Here is a 25241-nt window from a genome sequence, read left to right on the forward strand (position 1 = left end):
TATCATTCCCTGTTGTTTATACTGCTAAATATAACTTATTCAACATAAAATATTAACCTGACATCGCTAGTTCAATCTAAATTCGTTGCTAGCACAACACGCTAGTAATTCGCTAGCCTGTTAGCATGCCATCCGTGCGCTCTTTATTTAATTATTTCGCTCACGCCTTTTACAAGTCCATCAACAACTGTGGTGAGTAGGATCAGTCAACAAACACGGTGAGTCATGTCATCTTCTCCTCTTATTGTCGCTTGCACTTCATGTAAGATGTATAGCATAGCCTTCTCTGTCAGCACAGGATTTACATGTGATAAATGCAGGGAGATAGTCCAGCTGACGGAGAAGATTTCAGAACTAGATACACGCATCCAAACTTTAATTGAGATTAATTGTAAGAGTCAAGGGCTTTAAATACTGCTTTCGATGCGACTAGCTTAGTGAACACTGTGCATTGTTCGGTTCCGGTTGTAGAGCCCATGAAGAAAGGGCAATTGAGTGACTGTGAGATGCTGTAGTTGTGGTACAAACCACCGCTCTTTCGTTCCGATTACCATAACAAATATATTCTCCCTGTTGTACATTTATCGTCTTATAGACTAGGAATGACAATGAGAGATGTTGCTTCATTTTAGACGTTTAATGAAAAAGAAACAAAGTAAAATATAGTGTGCTTGTTCAGCAAATCGTTCACAAGATGGCTGTTGCAAAATCACCAACAAACTTCACGACATCACGTGCCTTTTCCATTGCTCTATGCCTCTTGGGAAATGAAGTCAATTCACAAATCATAATTACATATAGAATGTTTTTAACCACATATGTATATGAAACATGAACTGTTAATCTTAGTGTTGTGTATTAAATGATAACTTATTTCTCTTTAACTTATTAATCTTAACTTTGGTAACTATTCTTTTAAATAGTCTTCTAACAAATAAATTCTCAACATCCTCCCCCCCATAAACTACAGTTTATATAATTTCCAAAGGATACAAAAGCTGGAGGGGTGTCCGCAGAACAGTCCCTGAACTCGTGCGAACTGCACATGACCCCACAAGTCCATCACGACCTGGAAACAATTCCTCAATTCTTCCAGCTTTGTCTTGGGGAGTTATCTTCTCCAATGAGCCCAACATCTCCGACCTTCAGCAGAGAAGACTGTGGGGTGTCGCAGCGATGAGCAGACTTCAAATCCAGCAAATATTCTCTCCGCCATCAGTTCCAGATGTTGGTCATAAGTCTTTTTCTGTAGCGCCACCTCCTGTTCATCTCCTCCTTGTTCGCTGTTGTATGGTTAGTCTCAGTTGGACATGGCTTAGAAGGCAAGCAGGTCAGTCTCTGGCCCACCAAGAAATGAGCAGGTGTTAGTGGCTCTGACTCGTCCACATCATTGTGCTAATAAGGGAGCGGCCTCGAGTTTATTATGGCTTCAACTTCAGTCAGAATGGTGCACATTTCTTCAAAGCTGAGTTTAGGTCTGCCTAGCACTTTTCTGAGAATAATTTTGACTGACCTTACCAGCCGCTCCCAGAATCCGCTCCACCAGGCTGCTCTTTCAGCGATGAACCGCCAGGTGATGCCCTTCTCAGAGAAGAACTCCCGTAGCTGTGGATCTTTAATGCCTTTCCAGAGCTCCTAATAATCTTGATCCGCTCTCTTTAACATCTTGGCGTTATCTGAATAAATCACCTTGCATTATCCTCTTCTTGAGATTAATCTTTTCAACGCTAGCAGGAAGTTCTCTGTAGACATATGTGAGACCAGCTCTAAGTGCACCGCTCTGGTTACAGCGCAAGTGAACAGTGCTATATACGCTTTTGTCATGACGTTCTGTGTCTTCACATAGAGTGGCCCTGCGAAGTCCAATCAGTGATCTCAAATGGCGGTGACTCTGTTATTCTGTCTCTTGGCAGTGGCGCAGTAGTCTGCTGCCCAGCCTTTGCCTTGACTTTCTTGCAGAGTACACATCTGGACACAACCTTCTTCACTACCTTTCGTGCCCTCAAAACCCAATATTTCTCTCTTGTCTGCACTTAAGTGTCTCGTACACCCGCATGCATTATCTTCTCATGTTCATACTGCACCAACATTTCTGTGTATCGGTGGTTGTTGGGCAAAATCCATGGGTGCTTTTCTCTGTAAGAGAGATCAGAATGCTGGAGCCTTCCTCCAACACTGAGCAGCTCCTCTTCATCCAGAAATGGTTTTAGCTCTCGGATTCTGGAGTCAGTGTGGGGACATTTCCCTGTTTTCAGCAAATCAATTTCAGAGCTGAAACTCTGGTTCTGAATCACCTTTATCCAGTTTTTTCCTGCTTCATTCAGCTCTTCTGCCGTCAGTTCACCACTGATTTTTGTGCTTGAGCGGGTGTTGTAGATAAACCTCTTTATCCAGGCTGTCACCCGGAGCACTGTTTTTAGTTTGCTGTACCTCTCCAGACATAAAACAGGGCTTAAGAAGTCTTGGTCTTAACAATCTGGTATTTGGATCTGAGTTCAGACCTTACCTCATCTTCCTGAATATCTTCTTGAGTGCTCTCTGACTGATCAGGTGACATCAGAACACAAGGACCATTCCACCACAATGCGCTCTGCTTCAGGTCCTGCACAGTTAGGCCTCTGGTGGGCAGGTCAGCTGGATTCATTTTCCCTTTGCAGTGAGACCATGACTGTGGGTCAGTTAGAGACTGGATTTCTGTGACTCTATTTGCTACAAACTACTTCCACTTATGAGCAGAACCACAAATCCAATGCAGCACTATCATTGAGTCTGTCCATAGTCTGAGTTGTGTCTTGTCTAGCTGCAGTGCTTTCACGAGGGTGTTCCCCAGCCTGGCTGCTATTACTGCACCCATTAGCTCCAGGCGTGGCAGTGTCATCCTTTTGAGTGGAGCCACTCTGGACTTGGATGCAACCAGGCTTATGGTCACTTCTCCTTCCTTTGTTTCTCCTTGAAGATAAGCAACTGCACTATACGCCCTTTCACTCGAGTCACAGAACACATGTAGCTTTAACTCTTGACCATCCTGCTGTGGTATGTGTGTTTGATACCATCGTGGGATTGAGACCTGATGCAGTTGAGGGAGCTCTGAGCACCACTGTTGCCATTTCTTCGTCAGATCAGCTGGCAGTTCCTCGTCCCACTTGAGCCCTCTCTCCCACATCTCTTGGAACAAACACTTAATCCTGATAGTGAAGGGAGTCAGGAATCCTAGAGGGTCAAAAATACGCGCAGAAGACTGCAGAACACTTTGTTTTGTGTTTTCTCTTTCTTTCAGAATATCAAACAGCCCCCTGAGGTCAAACACAAAATCATCAGTGGCCGGTCACCACACCATACCCAGAACCTTCAGCACAGACCCGTGTGATTCTGGTTGCACAGCACAATCCATCAAGTTTTTCTGCCATTTTTCTTTGAGCTCAAGAGAGAGTTTGTCAACCATTTACATAGCTCCATGCCTGCAGCAGACATAATGTTCCTCGCTGTCGTTGTCACTGTATGTGCCTTGGTCACCTCACCTGCACTTGAAATAAAATCATCGACGTAGAGTGAGGAGCTAAGGACTTCTACCACTTATGGGTGTTCTAGCTCATACTGTCTTAAATGCTTCCTAATGGTGCCTCGAGTAAAAATGGGCTTGACGAAGCTCCGAACACCACTCTCGTCATTCTGAGCATGGGCAGCGTCACGTCCTTCTCCTCTGTTGGTGGTCCTATGAACCACAGAAATCTTACAGCGTCCCGATCTCTTTCTGAGAGTGAAATCTGCAGAAATGCTTTCTTGATATCTGCCATGTATGCGATTTCATGCAGTCTAAATTTTATCAAAATACTCATCAGATCTGAATTCAGATTGGGACCTGTTAAGAGACAGTCATTTAGTGAGGGACTTTTATTTTCGTGGGAGTACGCATCAAACAAAACCCGCAGTTTCGTTGTCGCCTTATCCTCTCTCAATACTGCGTGATGAGGTAAGGAATATGTCTGACTGCCTTGGGATGATGCATGCTCCCTTGGCACATCCTCTGCCATTCTTTGTTTTAAGTAGTCCTCCACAACTTCATTGTATCTGCTGTAGAGTGTGACATCCTTGCTTAGTTTCCTTTTCAAAGTCTCTTTTTTGCGATGCAGTAATTGTCTTGAAGTGGAGGATTATGTTGTCGCCTTGGCAACTCCACTTGGTAACGCCCATCCTTGAAGATGGAGGTATCCTCGAACCGCTGCAATGCTTCTACATCCTCTGGGCTCTCAGACGTCTCCTTTGTGATGCCCAGGGACTCAAGCTCCCAGAATGCATGCAGCTTTTTATCAATCTGTGCATCCTCACTGAGCTGAATATGCATGCAGGTCGTCTCTGTCATGCTGGACACTGCTACTGAGCCTTGCACTGCCCATCCGAAAGTGCTCTCCAGTGCCACTAGGCTCTTTGTCAGTCTCTCTACTCTGCCTGATACTATCTGCCAGTAATAATCAGAGCCAATTAGCACAGAAAGTTCAGGTTTATCATCTCCAGCACAGTCTGCTAATTGAAGACCTCTGCTTTTCATTTCTCTTTGTATATGTTCACCAGGCACTTTCATCAGCGCTGTGCACACTTTGGGGGTGACAACTGCCTCGATTTCGATTCCCTGCTGATTATCCCATACATTCTCCAAGCTGAGCTTCACTATATTGCAACTCACCGTTGTTGGAGCAGAGGAGCCAAATGTGTGAAGAGTGAGTGTCCCTTTCCTAGTAACAGGTAGCTGCAGCACCTTCACCACATTCTCATGCACAAAACTCCCCTGACTACCTCCATCTAGCAAGCAGCGGACCATCTTCCTGCTTGTGTCCTACAACCCATGCCTTGGCAGTTTGTAGCAGCACAGTGTTCGCAATGTCAGGTTTGTCTTTCTCCGCTTGGGGAATTACTGAGGAAATAACAGTGTCAATGTTGGCAGCCGCAGCAGGTGGAGATTTCGATGTCTCATTCGTCTCATTTTTCTCACAAATGGCTGCATGATGCCTGCCTCCACATGTGGCACATGACATGCCCTTTGACCTGCAAAACCTGGCTATGTGTTTGGTCCCCAGACACACAAAGCACCTGCCAAGCTCCTTCAGTTTTTCCTTGCGTGCTGACACCGGGAGGTCTGGATATTTTTCAGATTTGTGTTCAGTGCTATCACAGAACAGGCAGTTTTGCATTTTCTGTTCACCAATTCGTAGTGCAGATGCAGATGTCATGCTTGGTTTCTTTAATTTCACATCACTGGCTAAATATGATTTGCTGCATGTTTTGTTAGCAGACTGGTTTTCTCTCTGGTTGTATAATTTCATCATTTGTAAAGTTCTCTCTCGGCTCTGAACCTCTTTCTGCAGGAACTTCAACACATTAGGCACATTCCACTCATCATCATCCCCTCTGTGACGGCTGTATTCAAGAGCCATGTTGTCTGGCATCATCTGGAGTAATATTGGGCACAACATACCGCCATAGGTGTCTGATACCACTCCCAATGACTCTAGGCTTCTGATTTGAATTTCACAGTCATCATATAACTGCCTTAATGCACAGACATCAGATGATTTCTTTACAGGAGTGAGATTCAGAAGCTTAGACGTGAGCATTTACAATGAGATCTTTCCTTCCAAATCTGCTTTGGAGAATATCAACTGATGCATCATAGTTACTGTCTATCAGTGTGAGTCCTGCTACTGACTTTGCAGCCGTTCCAGTAAGATAAGTTTTCAGGTAAGTAAACTTTTCTTTTTGCAAAGTGCATTGTTGCTATGAATAGCAGTCTCATACTGGCTCCAAAATCCCTGCCATACACTAACATCTCTGCTAAACTTATCAATTTGTAGCTTAGGCACTCTCACTGTTGGTTTGTTTGCGCTACCATCACTTGACTGAGCAGGCCGTGGGTTACTCAATGTCTCATGTTCTCGGACCACTTTCATCTCGATGACGCGGTCTCTGTATTCCTCTGCAGTTCAATCTCCGCATCCACGTCCTCCAGCGAAGTGTGTTCCTCCACTTTATTGTCCAGCTCGGGCAAACTGTCCTCCTTTGCTGACAACACGGCTAACATGTCAACACGGCTAACATGTCCCGCACACGGTCGATATCCTTGTCTCCCTTTAATAATTCGACGTTGATCTGGTTTAGCAGTCTCGTTGTGGAACTCCGTATCATCCGACGCTTTCTTTTGGACCTTTCAAGTTGTTCCATACCGACCGGCCGCTCTTTGTGGTCTTCTTCACTAATAGTCTTCTGTTTCCCGGGTTTCCGGCACCAAAAATGTTGTACATTTATCGTCTTATAGACTAGGAATGACGATGAGAGACGTTGCTTTGTTTCTTTTTCATTAAACGTTTAAAACGAAGTAAAATATAGCGTGCTTGTTCAGCAAATCGTTCACAAGATGGCTGTTGCAAAATTACCAACAAACTTCACGACATCACGTGCCTTTTCCATTGCTCTATGCCTCTTGGGAAATGAAGTCAATTCACAAATCATAATTACATATAGAATGTTTTTAACCACATATCTATATGAAACATGAACTCTTAGTATTGTGTATTAAATTGATAACTTATTCATTTTAACTTATTAATCTTAACTTTCGTAACTATTCTTTTAAATAGTCTTCTAACAAATAAATTCTCAACACTCCCCACTCAGTGAAACACCCCACTGAGAATCCTGTTGAATGTTCCCTATTATTGGCGATTCTATTACATGGAACGTGAAAATAGAGACACCAGCCACCATAGTCATATGTTTGCCGGGAGCCAGAGCGCCTGACATCAAAGCAAATTTAAAAGTGCTGGCTAATGCTAATCGTAAAATCTCTAAGATTATTATTCACGTCGGCACTAATGATGTTTGACTTCGCCAGTCGGAGATCACTAAAATGAACGTTAAAGAGGTGTGTGAACTCGCAAGTATGATGTCAGGCACTGTAATTTGCTCTGGCCCCCTTCCTGTTCGCCGGAGTGATGAGATAGTTAGTAGACTGTCTTCACTCAATGGCTGGCTGTCTAAGTGGTGTTCGCAAAATAATATAGAATTCAAAGACAATTGGAGAGGTTTTTGGGGCAAACCTGACCTGTTGAAAAGAGATGGTATTAATCCCTCCTGGGATGGTGCTGCTCTTCTCTCTAGTAATATGGCACATAGTCTTAGAGCTCAAACATGAATTGGGGCTCAGGTCAGGAAGCAGACAAACTGTTTTCGCGGGTTTGTGTTTTTGAGGTTTGCACAGAGATAACGGATAATCGTTTGCACCTTCAAACCTATTTCAGGGAGTGAGTTATCGAGACACCAGGCACTTTTTTATGTGGATGGGTGGCCGGAGCGCGTTAAGGGTTTTTCTGTTAAAATTATACTTTGAATATACCACAAAAGCCAATATTTTATGTGATACTATTAACAATTATAAATGAAAGGCCAAAATTAATCATCTATTCCATGATGTGTTAAAAATGTAAACACTAAAAATAAATTATTTTTATAAGTGAAAGTATGAAAAAAAGATTTTAATTTTGAGAGCGATTATATTTATCAGTTTTATTAAATTATAAGTGTTAATAAATTAATTCTAAAGGTAATCTAAGTGTAAAAATAAGTAGAAAAGAGCATGTACAATTAAATATCCAATATCAGCCGATATACACTACCACTCAAGTTTGGGGTCAGTAAGATTTTTATTTTTAAAGAAATTAATACATACTGAATATCATTCAGCAAGGACACATGAGTTTCCAAAGAAATCTTAATATAATATCATAATTTATATAATATTTTATGATAATAAAATCTCAGGTCTGAATATTAAAATGAGAAATGTTTCTTAAGCATAAAATCATCTTATTAGAATGACTTCTGAGAAATCACGTGACACCAAAGACCTGAATAAAGACTGCTGAAAATTCAGCTTTGCCATCACAGATATAAATCACATTTGAAAATATATAAAAATTAAAATTCATTATTTTAAATAGAAATGATATTTTAGAACATTACCGTATTTTTTATTCAAAAAATGGAGATTAAGGCCATGTTTACACGGAAACAATCTGAAGAGAAAACGCAAAAGTGCCGTTGCGTTATCACTTTTTATTCTGCGTTTAGACCAGCGTTATCGGGGGGAAATCCGCGTGCATATGGTGACGCAAAAGTGTGTGAAATTTGATGTAGTATGCACTCCAGGCGCCTAGGTGGCAATGTGAAGCACTGCGACACAACAACACCAATATCTGAGAATATTTTGTACAACTGCTGAAAAGACTCTTGTACGTTTATCAGAGCTGCTATGGCAACTTGAAGGTCCGACGTATGGAAATAATCCGACATATTGGGGTTATTTTCCTGTACTGGTGCATGCCTGTGACGTAAACGTGTACGCGACGAGAGCCACAGTGAGCAGATTTGCATTTTTACCGTTTAGATGGGAACGCGACGGTGGATTGTTTTTAAGATTTCCACTCTGGAGGGTGGTTTCACTTTTTTGCGTTTTTAAGTCCCCAAAACGCCGTCGCCGTGTAAACAAAAGGCACCTCCGATAAAATATTTTTATGTTTTCACCCAGAATCGTTCTCGTGTAAACAGGGCCTAAGTGCATAACAGACTTCTTTCAAAAACAAACAAAAAATGTATTGGACCCCAACCTTTGAACGGTAGTGTATATCTAATATTTTCCAATAACAATTAAAAAAATATTATTGACATCAAATAATTTTGACAGATAACAATGTGATACAGATATATTGTGAATCCCTAATTTATTGTATTTGGCCAGCGAACACCTCATCTATATTGTAAACAAGTGACAAGACAAAGCTAGAATTCTGCCATAATGAATAAGACGCCTAAAATGCAAACAAACTATACAACAAAATTAAATTTGATGCAACATACTAGAACTCATCCAATGTAGACAAATGCGTTAAACACGGAAACTCCCTTTCCTAAAAAAATTAAATAAAAAATGTTTAGATTGTGGTGTACAGCCCACTCGGGGGTCTGGGTGTACTTTGAGTACCACAACTTCGAACTGAAGAAGCTCTCAGTGGAACAATTACACATGTGCATATCTGTGTGTAAGGCTGTTTGTATGTTTCACTAGATTCTCTCCAGCTGAATTAGACTAGACGGATTTCAGCAAAATGGCCTTCTATAAGAAGTGAGGAGCATTTATGGGTACAAGTCGGGAACCGGCCTACTTTACATATTTCAAGGGTGCTGAGTCCAAAAAAAAAATGGTACCCAAGCGAAATTGAGTTTTTTACCTTCTAATTTGCATATCAAAATGGCCGCCAAATTGCCTATCTTGTTCAGTCGTTGGACCATTTTCCCCTAGTTTTTTTAAAGTAGGCGAGGAAATTAACTTTCTAGATCGATAGTCAAGGGTCAGAGCAAAGATATAATGAAAGCTCACTGCCTTTTCCATATATATATATATATATATATATATATATATATGCCAAATACCAACTTTTAAGGTGAAATTTTTTTTATGTGCATTATGTGTCATTTTTTAAGGCCGACATAAATATTTAATCAAAATCACTCATAAATGTTCCCAGTGTATATATGATATGTGATGTATTACATATTACATAATAACTAAGAAAAACACCATTGCAAGTTGTCTGAGATTTCATTTTTTTTATGCAAATTAAGCATTTGTTCTCTAAATTCTAAGACGGGAAAAACCCAGGTGAATAGTCTCTCTCTCACTCACATGCACGCATGCGCAGGCCGCACACACACACACACACACACACACACACCCCTCCCCCTCCGTGCACACCGCATCTCCATGAGAACGAGTGATCAATGTTGAAAGCAAGTTCGCAAAAGGTGGGTATCTCGTGAACACCTTTACACAATCACGCATTAAAAAGTGGTATAATCTTTTAAATTCTGAATATAATTTTGTCAGTGTTAATATCGACCTGAGAAGCGATTAACTTTTACAAAGTTAACTAGTCGCAAGTTTGAGGTAAGATCCACTTGGGCTGTCGATGTCAAAACACTAGCCTATAGCCTAAGCTGTGATTCAAATATTAAATAATGTCATGTCATTTTTACTTTTACACTAAATGTCTGCTGCTTCCAGATGAGTAGGCAGTAACGTTAGGCTATTGTATGGGGTAAATTTAGTATAACGATAGGGTGTGAAACTTGTACTGCTGTGGTATTTGTATAGAGTGTGAATTCTGTATAGAAGATGTGTAGGTTGTAGAATCAATGTATGATGATTCATGGTGATAACAGGTTTTGAGTGCTAACGTAACATCTGTGAATCCATGCATTGCTGCTTGCAGGCCCTATGGCAGCTTTTGTTGCCAACATTCCTCGCGTTTGCTGCAGAATCAAACAAGGAATGCCATGATGAGGTCTCTGCTATGGCTGCTGATGACAATCCTGAAACTATTCCTCAGTTGATAACATATCTGAAGCAGGAACAGTTTGACAGTCTCCTCAAAGATTTCATCGCAAATAAATCTGAAGATGTCAACTTTTTTTTCTGGTGGAACTACATGGATATCGTCTCAACACTGTTGCAGTTTACACAAGCTCAGCGTGATGGGCTCTGGGAGCTTCATCTTCACTCCTTCAGCATGTTGCCGTACTTCATGCAATATGACCACCTGAACTACGCAAGATGGGGGCCAGTGTATATTGCTGAGATGCACCAACTCCCAGAACCTGTACTATCGGAGTACCAAAGGGGCAACTTTGTTGTGAAGCGGTTCGATCAACGATTCAACCAGGTCAATCCAGACCAAGCAATGGAGTGGATCAATGGAACAGGAAAAAAGGAGGGGGATCATTGACATTACTAAGACACTTTCAGCCCTTTCCAGATGGACACTCTCCTACAACATGAGGTCCCATGTAGCAGAAGAGACACATTTGATGTTCAGCAACACATCTGAGAAAACTTACGTCCACAATGAAGCTACCAAATCCCGTGAAAAGAGTGACAACAGAGACAAAATGGCATTGGTTTTAGTCTTCAAAGGATTCAAGGTGTTTGGTTCAGTCTCACCAGGCTCATTGCAAAATCTCGCCACGAAAGACGTTGCCACAGAGGCTATCCAAAGCTCATTACTTTCTGCCAAAGACCTAGGACAAGAAAAAGTTAATTCATTCATTGAGAAAATGATAATTGTTCTTGAGGACAAAGATAAACCAGAGGTCCCAATCCATGCAACCCTACATAAGAGCAAAGCTAAAACATTTGCATCTCTGTATGAAGTGGCCAAAAATCCTAAAATCAAAGACAACAGAACTGTAAAGGCTGACCGAAACATCCTCAAACGCCTTGTTACGGCCTATGAGGCAGGTCGTCCAGTTGACTTACCAGCTGTCCTAAAATACGAGCTTCTGCCAGTTCCCATATCCCTTGCTGAAATGAATGGGACCCTTTGCACTGGAAACAAGTCTGTATTGGTAAATAAGTTAACAGAAGACATAGTTTGTCCTGAGGCTATTGAACTTCCCGACATGTCATCTTGCCTCATCATAGATGTACAGGCACTGGTGGTTGCCCTAGGAAAGCCAGACAAAGCATTAAGATTTGGAGATTTGGCTGACACATTTGTCAGAGCAGTATTGAAAGCAGGATGTTCCTATAAACGGATAGACGTTGTGTTTGACAGATACAGAGCAGAGACCATCAAGGGTGCTACCAGGACTAGATGCACAAAAGCAGCTCAACCAATCAGACGACTTGTTGCAGGTCGTGATGTGCATCTTCCGAAAAACTGGACCAACTTCCTGTCCCTCCTTGACAACAAAGCTGATCTTGCCAATCTACTCTCTGAAGAACTATGTGCTCAGGCACCAGATGATAAAGAGATAGTTGTTGCTGGTGGGTTCAGAGACAAAGAAACGGAGGTTAGGTCATCGAAAGCAACAACAAACCTGACTCATCTGAGAGCGACACACGAAGAGGCAGATACCCGATTGGTATTACATGCAGAGTACTGCCAGTCAGACACAGTAGTCGTGTCATCTAGAGACACTGATGTGCTTGTGATTCTGGTTTCCCATTTCCCGCACGTAGCATGTAAAAAACTCTGGCTGTTGTCTGGTACCACAAGGAAGCCACAATATATACCCATTGATGCTGTTTTTAACAAACTGCCAAAGGATTCAACACCAAGCCTTGTAGCATTTCATGCACTAACTGGTTCTGATACCACATCATACATTGCAAGTCACACCAAAAGTACATCGTGGAAAGTCTGGAAAATGCACAATCAATTGCAACCTCGGAATTGGTGATCTCATGGAGGAGACTCAAAGAACATCAGAGCCTTTTGTCTGCAGAATATATGATGTGCATAAAACAGACTCTTTTTTTTTTTTTGAACTTACATTTTTATTCATTCTTGACAGAGCAGTTACATGCATCACCAATAGTTATCAAATATGTTACTAGTGTACAATCTTGAAAAGAAAAAATAATATATTTTAATGTTACATTTTGCATTTCTATGTGGTTTCAGCATCACCATACACACACACACACACACACACACACACACAAAAAATAAAAAAATAATCCCATAAAACAGAACCCTGACTTGTTGGCCCTTTACATGAATAAGACTTCTGCTGGACTCCATCGTAGATTAAAAACAGATTTCTGAAGTCGTAATGTGTATGTTATCTTTTCCATTTGGTACAGTTCCCGTACTTTTTGAACCCAGGCGTTGTAACAGGGAGGCTCTACTTGCATCCACTTAATTGTGATGCATTTCAAGGCTGCTGCGAACAGAACATTTAAAAGATATGATTTAGCACGTCCTTGCACACTAGCTGGCATAATGCCAAGTAATGCAACTGTTGCATCCTTCGGAATGACCTCCTGAAAAATCTGGTTTATAGCCTTGTACACCTCATCCCAGTAGTTTTGTAATATAGGGCATGACCAGAAAATATGTGTATGATTAGGCACTGCTGGCCCACAGTTTCTCCAGCACAAACTTGGAACTTTGGGATCTATCTTAGCAACTACATCCGGGGTCCTGAAATATCTACTAATAACTTTCCATTTAAATTCCCGCCACGTGTTTGAACTTGTAACCCGATGTGCCCCAGTCCACACTCCCTCCCACATTTCGTCAGAAATAATTTTGTCCGTCTCTGCTTCCCATCTTTGTTTAGTCCGAGTGGGCCCATTAAGATTCATTGACAAAAAGACTTTATATAACTTTGTTATCAGTTTCTTATCCCCTTCACCTTTTTGGAATTGAATCAGAGTGTTCTCAATTGGTGTGGGGTTTAGTATTTTTCCCCAGTCTTTATGTGAAGTCAAAAAAGAGCGCAACTGTAAGTATCTAAAGAAATCACTTTTCTTGAGCTGAAAGCGCCTATGTAACTCTTCAAATGACATAAGGTTGTTCCTCTTGATTAGCTGATGTAAAAACGTAAGCCGCTGTTCTTCCGCCCATTTTGAAAAACTTTTGTCAGAGGAATTGGGAGCGAAGGATTTAATATGTCCGATGCTTGTCAAAATTGATAAACCTCTTGGTAACTTAAATGCAACTCGTACCTTGTTCCAAATGCTAAGCGTGGTTCTAGTCCACAGCGACAGATTTTTTATTGGGATGTCTAAAAATGGCAATACATTTAATGGTTCAGAGCACGTTGTTTGTTCAATACTAAGCCACCTCGTCTGAGAATCTCCTTGGATCCAAGAAATCAAAGGCTTTAACTGTGCTGCCCAGAAATAATATTTTAGAACTGGAAGATTGAGCCCCCCTTCTCCCTTACTTCTCTGTAGTGTTTTATATTTTATACGAGGGCGCTTGCTCTGCCATATGAATTTTGATATTATTTTATCCAAATCAGTGAATGTGGATTTTGGTACTACAATTGGTAACATCTGGAACAAGTACAATAATCTCGGTAGCAGATTCATGCGAATGGTTTCGATGCGACCGAGGAAGGAGAGGGGCAATGCTGACCACCGCTCCAGGTCTTTCTTAATTATATCCAGCGTTTTACCATAGTTGGCGTGAAACAAATCATTCAGTGAGAGGGGAATACTAATGCCTAAATATTTAATGCCTTCTTTAGACCACCTAAAACTGCTTTGTTGTTTAACCTCCAGTGGGATATTGCTATTTACGTCCATTGCCTCCGTCTTATCAACATTTATTTTATAGCCAGAAAAATAGCCATAAACAGAGATAATTTCCTTCAATTTTGGTATTGATGATACAGGATCGGTCACATACAATAAAACATCATCCGCATATTATGATATTTTATGTTCTTCTTTGCCAGTCAAAATCCCTTTAATTTTATCATTGTCCCTGATGAGTTGAGCCAATGGCTCAATGCTAATTGCAAACAAGAGGGGTGACAGGGGACACCCTTGCCTACAACCGCGCTCCAGCTTAAACCTTGCTGATCTGAAGCCATTGACTTTAACAGCCGCTTGTGGAGATGAATATAGTGTCTGTATCCATTCTACAAATTTGGGCCCGAATTTGAACCTCTTTAATGTCTGAATAAGGTATTTCCACGACACGCGGTCAAATGCCTTTTGGGCGTCTAGAGATATTACAGCCGTCATAGCTTTGTTTTCTTTTTGATGAGATATAATATTTAATAACCGACGCAAATTGTTTCCATAATGCCTCCCAGTGATAAACCCGGTTTGATCAGGATGTATGATTTGTGTTATTATGACGTTTAATCGCCTGGCTAAGATACCTGTTAGAATGCGTACATCTCCGTTGAGATAATGGTCTATATGACCCACAATCAGTGGGGTTCCTACCTTCTTTATGTAATACAACTATTGTCGCATCAGACCAGGATGGTGCCATTGTTTTGGTTTCTGAACTGTAGCGATATGCTTCTAATAAGTGTGGAGTAAGGATATCCATGAAACATTTATAGAATTCATTGATGAAACCATCCGGGCCAGGACATTTATTATTCTTAAGGGATGAGATAACGTTTTCAATTTCCCCTTCTCAGATTGGCTCATCTAATTGTTTAGCTATTGTATCAGATAATTCAGAGATATGTATATTTTGTAAGTAATTTGCTATTCTAGTTTCATCAGAACAGGTATCAGTGTCTTGGTATAAAACCTTATAAAACTCTGAAAATGCCTCAGCTATTTCTTTAGGTTTTAGGATGGATTTATTGCCCGATTTTAGCTTTTGAACTACATTTGATGACTGTTGTTTTTTAAGTCTAAAGGCCAAAAGTCTGCTCGCTCTATTTCCATTTTCATAATATTGTTGTTTGGCAAAGCGAAGGTTACCCTCAATCTTCCCTGATAGTAAGTCTTGAAGCTCTCTGCGGTTCTTATTTAAATCATTCAAAATTCTTGGTTCCCTACCCTTTTTATGTTCATGTTCGAGGTCTCTGATTTTATCTTCTAAGTCTTTTTGTTTAGCTATCTTTTGTCTTTTTTTTGCCGTCGCGTAGGATATGATACTGCCTCTTAAATAGGCCTTTGCACAGTCCCAAAACATGATAGGAGATGTTTCAGGAGTGTTGTTAATATCCAAGTAACTCTTAAACTCAGCTTTAACAAACGTAATGAAATCCTTATTATTAAGAAGAGAGGCATTAAGTCTCCATTGCTTGAAAGATGGTGTCAAGCCTATATCCCACTGGAGAGTGACAGGTGCATGATCAGAGATCGTGATGGGCAATATTGTGATATCTTCAATTCTATGTAATTCGGCTTTAGCAGTAAAAAAGTAATCTATCCGTGAGTAGGATGCATATCGATTTGAATAAAAAGTAAAATTTCTCTCCTTTGGGAATTTGGATCGCCACACATCCACTAATCCAGCTTCTATAGATACATTTTTAAGCATTTTACCCATCTTAGATATGGGGGTATGAGAAGATGATTGTCTATCTAAATTTGACATCACGCAATTAAAATCTCCCCCCATAATCAGAAGGCCGGAGCTGTACTCTGCAATCGTGTTGAAAACTGACTTAATGAACCCCGGTACATCTTCATTGGGAGCATATACATTTATAAAGGATACTGCTGTACCATCAATTATCCCATTTACCAATAAGAATCTACCCTCCCTGTCTTTATGCACTAATGTTTCGGTAAAGTTAATTTGCCTATGTATTAAAATAGCAACGCCCCTTTTCCTACCAGAACAATGTGACGAAAAGTAAACTTTATCGGCCCAGGACTTGTTTAATTTCTGATGCTCAGCATCTGATAGGTGTGTTTCCTGTAAAAGTGCTACGTGACACTTTAACTGTCTGAGTTGCAATAGTACTTTCTTTCTTTTGATTGGACTATGCAGACCCTTCACATTATAACTTGTTACAGTTAATGTACTCATGACTAATTTAAAAGATGTGTTGTAATATTAAATTGAGCTGGAGGCAGAGACCTGAGTCTGACATAGCACCAATCATTTGTGCGAAGTGAATGCTAGAAACCATGATAATTAAATCAAATGAAAGCACTAATGCTTTTTTGTACATTTTTTCTAAACTTAGGAAGACTGAAATACAAATGCTCTGTTGTTTTATAGAAGTTATTAGATCCCCGGGGAACAAAAGGATCAGAACGCAAAAAACAAAATAATCATTAAAGGTGTATGTTAATAACATAGTGCAGATAAGTGGGTATAAGTCCCTAGCCACTATAATAAGCGGCAACAAACACAGCCGAAGAAAGGTGGCTGTGTACAATAATAGTTAAAAGGAGAAAGATTAAGGAGAACAAAAACAACAACAACAAAAATGAGTGGAAGCTCAGGCTCCTGCAGGTATACATAAAAATAGGTAATCAAACACATAAGATCTACCAATAGTATTAATACCAACGGTATAGGTGAGGCGGTTCTAAAGTTAGTGGTAGAACAACTTAAAACAGTATTTCAGTGATGAAATGTACTGTACCAATTCGTACCACCACAGCGTGTAAGCTTCAGATACAGCCTACGTTTCAGTTTCAGTGGTTGTAGCGAGGATGGACTTTTTGATGTAGTCCATAGCCTTAACGGCGTCGCTAAACTCTTTACTATCCTCCTTGTACGTGATCTTAAATCTTGCAGGGTAAAGTAGACCAAAGCGCACGTCCCTTCGTCCTCTTAGAGCTTTCCGTGCATCCGTGAAGGCGGCGCGCGCCTTGGCCACACTAGTGGTGTAATCTGGAAAAATTGCTATTCTTTTACCATTGTAAATCAGCGGGGATTGATTTTTGGCTCTCCTCAGGATGTCAGCGGCGTCTCCATCGTAATGCAGCTTGGCAATGATGACACGGGGTCTTTCTGTATCTCCCGGTTTTTTGGGTGCGAACGCTCGGTGTGAGCGGTCGATTTTTACGTCCCGGTCCATCCGCAGAGCCTCTTTGATCATTTTAGAGACTTCTTTAGGGCTGGCAGAGTCCGGCTGCTCCTCAACGCCGACTATTCGAATATTTCCGCGCCTCAGCCTTCCCTCCATGTCCTCACACTTGTCCCGTAGTTTGACCAGCTCACTCTGAAGTTCGGTCACATTAGTCTGTAGTGTATTCACCTCATCAGACCATGATGACAGACCACCTTTCACATCTTCAATGTCCGTCTCGATGGAGGTGATTTCTGCTCGAATGGCGATAGTATTGCTGGCTATTTCGGCCCTCGCAGCGTTAATGTCGGCCCTAAGTGTAGTAAACTCTTCAGACAGTGCACTCCTCATTTCCTCTCTTATAATTTTGGAAAGTTCTCCCCGTATAGAGGCTAAAATATCAGCTTGTATCTCCTCGCTCATACCAGAGCTCGTAGATTGTGGAGCGTTGTCTTCTGGAGTGTGTTGTCTCGTGGATCTGGTGTTAGCCTCTAGCTTTGATGCGCTACCGTGATACTTGAATTTGCAAAGTTTATCCGCCATTTAACATGAAACGTCGGCAAAGACCGACTTCTTTAAAGTCCCAAACTATTATCGATCCAGTTTAAGTACCCTTTAGTTATAAGTTGCCATTTTTAAAACATAAATGTTCATAAACCTGCAGGAGCTCTGAAATGTCCGTCTTCACTCCATCTTGGCTCACTAGCGCCCCCAAAACAGACTCTTTTGATGCTGCAAGGCATATACTTTTCTCCAGGGCAGGTAAACCAGAAGCAATGCCGGCAACAAGCGATGCGCTCCACTTCCATCTGCTGAGAGTACACTACCAGGCAATGGTTTGGAGAAATGCTCACTATGCCACACCTGAGCTTCCTTCGCCCTTGGATATGGAATGGAAACATGGCGGTTCAGGACTAAAGCCCATTCTTATGTCACAGAATCCAATACCTGAAAGTTGCCTGGAAATGATCCTGTGTACCAGTAAAAAACAATGCAGAACACGCCAGTGCAAATGCCAAAAATCAGGGCTGTTATGCACTGCAATGTGTGCATGTCAGAGTGATGACCAACGTCCTTGTTTAAATGTGGAGTTGTAGTCCTCAAGTATACCAAGGCAAGACTGCAGAAATAAATACTAATCAAAATGACATTCCAAAGAGAAATGGCCCACAAGCAAACTAGAAAGGTATAAAAACAATTTACCAAATACAATTTACAGAGGGAGTGAACTACAGAACTAAAAATATAACAGAAAAAAGCAAAGCAATTAAGCTACAAACATGAAAGAAAACATACAGAGACAAGATGTGATCTGTACATCTGTTCAAGGGGAGTTGCATGGTGTTATTTTCCCTATTTTATAACTTTCACTTGGGTTTTTCGATGTTTGAAATAAGAGCATAAATGCTTTGTTTGCATAAAAAAAATGAAATTTCAGACAACTTGCAATGGTGTTTTTTGGTTATTATGTAATATGTAATACATCCCATATCATAATTACACTGGGAACATAAAGAGTGACATTTATTGAATATTTATGTCGGCCTTAAAAAATGACACAAATAATGCTTAATTTCACCTGAAATGTTGGTATTTTGCATATATAAATATATATACATAAAAAAGGCAGTGAGCCTCCATTATATCTTTGCTCTGACCCTTGACTATCGATCTAGAATCTTAATTTTCTCATCTTGATTGCCTCGTTACAAAAAAAATAGGGGAAAATGGTCCAACGACTGAGCAAGATAGGCAATTTGGCGGCCATTTTGATATGCAAATTAGAAGGTAAAAAAAAATAATCACAATTTCGCTTGGGTACCAGTTTTTTTGGATTAAGCACCCTTGAAATATGTAAAGTAGGCCTGTTCCCGACTTGTACCCATAAATGCTCCTCACTTTCACTTTTTGGGTACATCCCATCTAGACTATATGTGAGTACATCACTGTCTCTCTGTTCTTTTAAAAAGGGAGAGTTTGGCACAATTGAGGCAAGAGAAAGGAACTCCGTGTTTCACAAAGGGGCTCTTTGAAGCCAATGCAAGGAAAGGAGACTTACCCTGTGGCTTCTGGGCTTCCTCTGCTTCCAGTGGACTGTGTGTGAGAGAGAAAAAGGCAAAGACTAGTGAGCTTATGAATTAATATGTGGCAAGCAAACAAAAGATGACACAGCTGCTCCTATAACCTAATCACCGCTTTGCCACCCCTCACTGCATTTCTATTGTCCTGCTTAAGGCAGATAAGAATGGGAACTCGGTGGTAGATAAAAGCATGAGAAAGCACACACTACACATAATAAACGCTACAAATTGGTAAAGGATTATTCAAGCACTGTAAAGACTACAGTAAAAACGGGTCAATCTAGAACTTGTAAAGTCATTGTAATTGTCTTTACAGTCATGCAGGTTGTGTCATGGACTTTTTACATAACACTTCCATTTTTGGATAACAATTAAATCTGTGAAAAACAAATAAATCGTGAAAGGCACATATCTGAGATGAAACCATACATTTAAAAATGTGTGCCTTTTAGTTCATAAATGCTTTGAGGCCATAAGCTAGTTCACACCTAAAAAGTGATTTGTGCAGCTATAGGCATGTTTTCGGTAGGGAAAAATCACAGGAAGTGGAACAGATACACACCATTTATTTCAGCACATAGAGAAGTTTGAAATAAATTTTAGGCGGTGAAACGGAGTTGCAGCTCCGGCATTATTACTCCCCTTTAATTATTCCCATGTGTGGTTTGTACACAGCTGTTCGCAAATATAAAGTACAATAGATGCAACAATTACAATGTAACTATCATATTATGGTTAATATATAATCATATATTTAATGAGATAAAAGGTATCAAATATAAAAAAAAATACGCTTTTCATATTAAACAATACAACAGACATTTATCATTTAGTTTACCGCTTAGACAATTGTCAAATAAGATAATTTATATTACTTAAATTGATAATACTTAATACATTTATATTTATATAAACACACATGGATGTATAAAATAAATCCATAGGCTATTATGTCATAGGCTACCTTTTCACCAAGCATCTGATGAACTTATTTTGTTAAGTGAAGTTCAACATATCTTCACTATCCTGTGCTGAGTGAATGAGGAGCAGTGAACACTGCTTATGGACCCTGTTGATCGGACTCACAGCTGTGATTTATGCTGTGAAGCAACTAAAGCCTGTTGACTATTTAAAAAAAAAAGTGTGTATGTCTATTCAGATGTAGAAAACATGTTAACACAGGAATAGAAACTACTAAGCAATTCCATTTAATTTTAGAACGAAATTCAAGAAATAACAGCACAAACAGGACCAGCAAAAATAAATCTAGGCCTGTCACGATAATTAAATAACCCTCTGATCGCGAGCCATTTTGCAAGCAAGCCAAAAGCCAATGGCGACAAAGGCGAAGAAAGGCGAAAAAGGCGACAGTGGCAAGGAACCAAAACTCCATCAGGTGACAGAATGGAGAAAAAAAACCTTGGGAGAACCCAGACTCAGTCAGGGGGCCAGTCCTCCTTTGGCCAATGAACAAACAGTGTATGATTACACATTATTATGGACATAATTACACAGGTACAGATCATCCGTTATATATTGCTTCCCTCCCCTACTAGTCATTTAACACATCTCTATTGGGATCCATTTTAAAGAGATTCTTCTCATTTAGTACATCTCATATATTTAATTGAACTCTATAACTGGCCGGGATAGTCTGAGCTTTGCAACACATTTAAAAACAATTTTTTACTAACACTGTATTTTTAGCTTTCCTTTACCTTAAGGTATTGTGTCATAACAAATGCAGCCATGTTGGGCTGATTATCTAACACAAAACAGATGAGCAAATAAATAAAAAAATCAAACATACTTTCTGTTAACTTATAACAGTCAAAAGTTTGGAAACATCTTCTCATTCTTCAGAATGAGGTGCATCCTCAGGTGCTTTTTAAACTGCATTGACTAAGTTTACATGCATGCTGGTGCTGGACAGTTGTTGGCTGCTTTTCCTTTATTATTCACTCCAACCCATCCATTTTTAATTTAGTTTTGAAATTAAATAGCATAATTTTAGATTAAAAAGTAATAACAGGTGCAAATGCTCAATGATAACTCCTCTTTGATCGAGTCAAAGATTACCAAGGCAGAATATCATGTGGTCAGATCAAGTCTGCTGCACACAATCTCACTGATTCTTAAACATACCTGAGAAAATAGCAAAAGACTACCATTGCGTTACCTTATAAATTGCATCCGCTTTGGCCGTTGTCAGTGATATTCAACGTCCCGTTCAGGTTTACTTTCACTTTAACACATAAGCCTGCACAAACCAGATCAGACACTTACAATACAGACAACTAAAACAAAACAGTTACATGCCGGAACAGGACAGGCTGGTTTAACGTAATGGCTGACTCTCAGAATGAACAATGACAACATGCAATACTCGTATTTATGCTATCAATTTTAATGAGGTAATAAGTAAAGCCAAAGTCCTTTTAGACAAGTCATGCCACTCGGCCGCCATCTTGGCAACACCTTAGGGCAGCTATTTCGGACTAACAAGACCGGGCTCCTATCTAAATGAATGGGCAGAGAGTCACTGGGACATAAAAACTGCATGTATAGAAACAGCAGTAAAATATGATAAAAATCGCTGAAAAAGTTTGATGACTTTGCCCCAAAATAAGGTTTAAAACGCCTTTTTCCCCAAAGGTTATTCTTTTACTACGCATCCGCAAGGGTTCTCTCCCTCTCTGACATGCGCGTGCTACACGGCTTGAAGCACAGTTTGTGCACGCTCTTGCTCGCTCGCTCTAGATTCCGGGAGATTTGAACTAATTTGCGGGCATCAGGGAGCCGCTATCAATATGCGGTAGATACTTGGGATGTCTGATATTTACACAACGCACACATACACTGCATATCAAATCTGCTGCCTTTTCAAAGGCTGTTTCATTACTCAAAACCGCAATCATGGGTAAGACTGCCGACCTGACTGCTGTCCAGAAGGCCATCATTGACGCCCTCAAGCAAGAGGGTAAGACACAGGAAGAAATTTCTGAACAAATAGGCTGTTCCCAGAGTGCTGTATCAAGGCACCTCAGTGGGAAGTCTGTGGGAGGGAAAAAGTGTGGCAAAAAACGCTGCACAACGAGAAGAGGTGACCGGACCCTGAGGAAGATTGTGGAGAAGGACCGATTCCAGACCTTGGGGGACCTGCGGAAGCAGTGGACTGAGTATGGTGTAGAAACATCCAGAGCCACCGTGCACAGGCGTGTGCAGGAAATGGGCTACAGGTGCCGCATTCCCCAGGTCAAGCCACTTTTGAACCAGAAACAGCGGCAGAAGCGCCTGACCTGGGCTACAGAGAAGCAGCACTGGACTGATGCTCAGTGGTCCAAAGTACTTTTTTCGGATGAAAGCAAATTTTGCATGTCATTTGGAAATCAAGGTGCCAGAGTCTGGAGGAAGACTGGGGAGAAGGAAATGCCAAAATGCCTGAAGTCCAGTGCTGCTTCTCTGTAGCCCAGGTCAGGCGCTTCTGCCGTTTGTGCTATATAGAGTGAATTTACACCTTTCCCATTAACATGTTTATAAATAACTGAAAAAGCACAAATGCCAGAGCATGTCAGCACACCTCAAGGACCCCAAAAACCCCTTAGACCTCAGAGGGTTAAAGGTGCAATATGTAAGAGAAACTAGTTTGTGAACTTAGCATGTTTCCTCAATATATTCAAACATATTATGGTATTTTTATGCTTTAGAGGGGGGGAGTGATTTTATGAATATATTAGTTGCTAATAATTTTTTTTCATTGCGGATTTAAAGCCACACTATGCAAGAATTGTACCTTAATGTAACAGCTTCAAAGTCATTTCGGTGGTAAACAAACTCATAGTGGGGCGAATCATCCTGGTAGTAAAGCTTGGGGGGATGCCGCTGGAAAAACCAGCAATGGAAGTTTGAGAGGAGCGCCCCCGACAAATCTCGCGAGAATCACGACATTCTTTACGGCAACGACGTCACACACATCAACAACAACATGAAGCATGAAGACACTTGCGCGTATTTCAGACGTGATACTCGACTGGAAAAATAGTGGAAAAAGCAAAAAAAAACGCGGTCGGAAGAGACTAGGAAAAGGAAACAACAATTTCACTTTGTGAAGAACCGGACAAGAGTCCCACTCGGTCAGGCTTTCACTGTTGAAGTTCATTCCTCTGATTATCATGAGAACAGTTGTCAGTATCTCACATAATTATCAGACCATAAATAAGCCTACACATTGTAAATAGTGTAAACGAGCGCTATTTGCAAACTGTTGTGATAAATTGCAATAATCATGTCTAACGACATCATAACGGCCAATGTTATGAAATAATGCGACGTACATGTAACTTTATTGATGTCATCTGGCATTTTGTAATGTTTACATTACATACACAAAAAAACAAACAAAAATGAAATAATATTATAGGCCTAGGCTATTTACTTATTTATTTAGCTGCAACCATGTAAAAACGTTATAAGCCATCAAACGAGGTTGGCTACTTTAACGTTATTACTATAAAGTAGGCCAACGATTGGCAAAGTTATTATTATCCTATTACCATCATCAGTAGTTCATCTACGATAGCACAATATATACAATTATGCAGTAGCCTAATATTTGTATGAAATCGTGAAACATTACCTGCTCAATGGACATCTTCGGAGTCTAGGAGGGGGTGAGTCTATCAGGCCGTGAGTGCAGAGACGCTCTGCTTGAGTGGTATTTACGACAGTAACGTTAAATATAAGTACTCCACAGTGACTCTAGGGGTAGCTGTTTGACAAAAACGGAATTCCTGCATAGTGTGTCTTTAATCAATCAATCAACTAAAAGATTACTTGGAATCGTTCACAGACCGGCAGTTTGAGACCAATTGATTTAGAGAATTAGAACCAAACAATTAGGGCTGGACGATATGGCCAAATTTTATATCACAATATATTTCTTAATTTCGGTCGATACGATAAAATTTCGATATCGATATGAACAATATAAAAGCCTCAGAAAAAACGCCAAGAATGCCCACAGATGTCAAATTAAAATTCAATTATATAATTTACATTTGCCATTTCATACACTAGTTTTAATATGTAAATTGAATACATATTTTAACGCATTACAAGTTGCAAAATTAAAATGTATTACAGATATGATTACATATGTTTAACATTTTCAAGCAAAAACTATAGCAAAAGGATCATTTAAATGTTGTTTTTCTTAATTGCATTTACTCTCACAGTTAAGACACTTGCGATTGCATTTTCATTAAATGTCCCACAATGAATGTAGCAAAATTCAATGTGCAAATTGAAAATGCATTTCGAGCCGATCACGCCCCCTCCCGCCCTGTCAATCACTGCGTGAAGTTTCGGTTTCTTGGATTTTAAAATCATATTTATTGGTCATTCTGAGGTCACATTTGTATTGCGGTCAGGGGCACTCATTCTGTAGCTGAAACTTGCCACGTTGGTGATCAGCCTACTCCTGCTGAGCACTGGCTGCGTCCGCGTGTCTGTGGTGTACGTCATCACGAAAGTAGCCAATTGTGTTCACCAGTACTAACCCCTCCAGATTTCAGTAAGACATTCAAGGTGCAGACCGAAGCTAGTGAGATTAGATTGGGGGCTGTATTAACCCAGGAAACAGAAGGAGAGGAACATTTGGTAGCCTATGCTTCTAGGCTATTAAGAGGAGCAGAAAAAGCTTATTCGGTTTCATAGAAAGAGTGTTTTGCTGTCGTGTGGGCTGTTGAGAAATTGAGACAATACTAGGAAGGGCAACCTTTTCAAGTTGTCACAGATCATGCAGCTCTCACAAGCAGG

General features: G+C 40.4%; 1 protein-coding gene and 1 long non-coding RNA gene across 8 annotated transcripts in view; both read right to left on the reverse strand.

The window, feature by feature from the left end:
- The window catches only part of LOC143738228 (uncharacterized), a 202897-nt gene that overhangs the window by 132257 nt on the left and 45399 nt on the right, over positions 1–25241 (reverse strand). The window lies entirely within an intron of this gene.
- Positions 1–25241, reverse strand: part of LOC143738227 (supervillin-like) — a 196364-nt gene that overhangs the window by 84516 nt on the left and 86607 nt on the right. For all 6 annotated transcript variants that reach the window (XM_077230243.1, XM_077230244.1, XM_077230247.1 and 3 more), the window contains one exon: positions 19403–19437. In XM_077230243.1, the coding sequence (XP_077086358.1) occupies positions 19403–19437 (35 nt within the window). The remainder of the gene's footprint in view (positions 1–19402; positions 19438–25241) is intronic.

Source organism: Siphateles boraxobius, unplaced genomic scaffold (genome assembly GCF_051911475.1).
Source record: "Siphateles boraxobius isolate OS27281-9 unplaced genomic scaffold, OSU_SipBor_1 140, whole genome shotgun sequence".
Taxonomy (NCBI): Eukaryota; Metazoa; Chordata; class Actinopteri; order Cypriniformes; family Leuciscidae; genus Siphateles; species Siphateles boraxobius.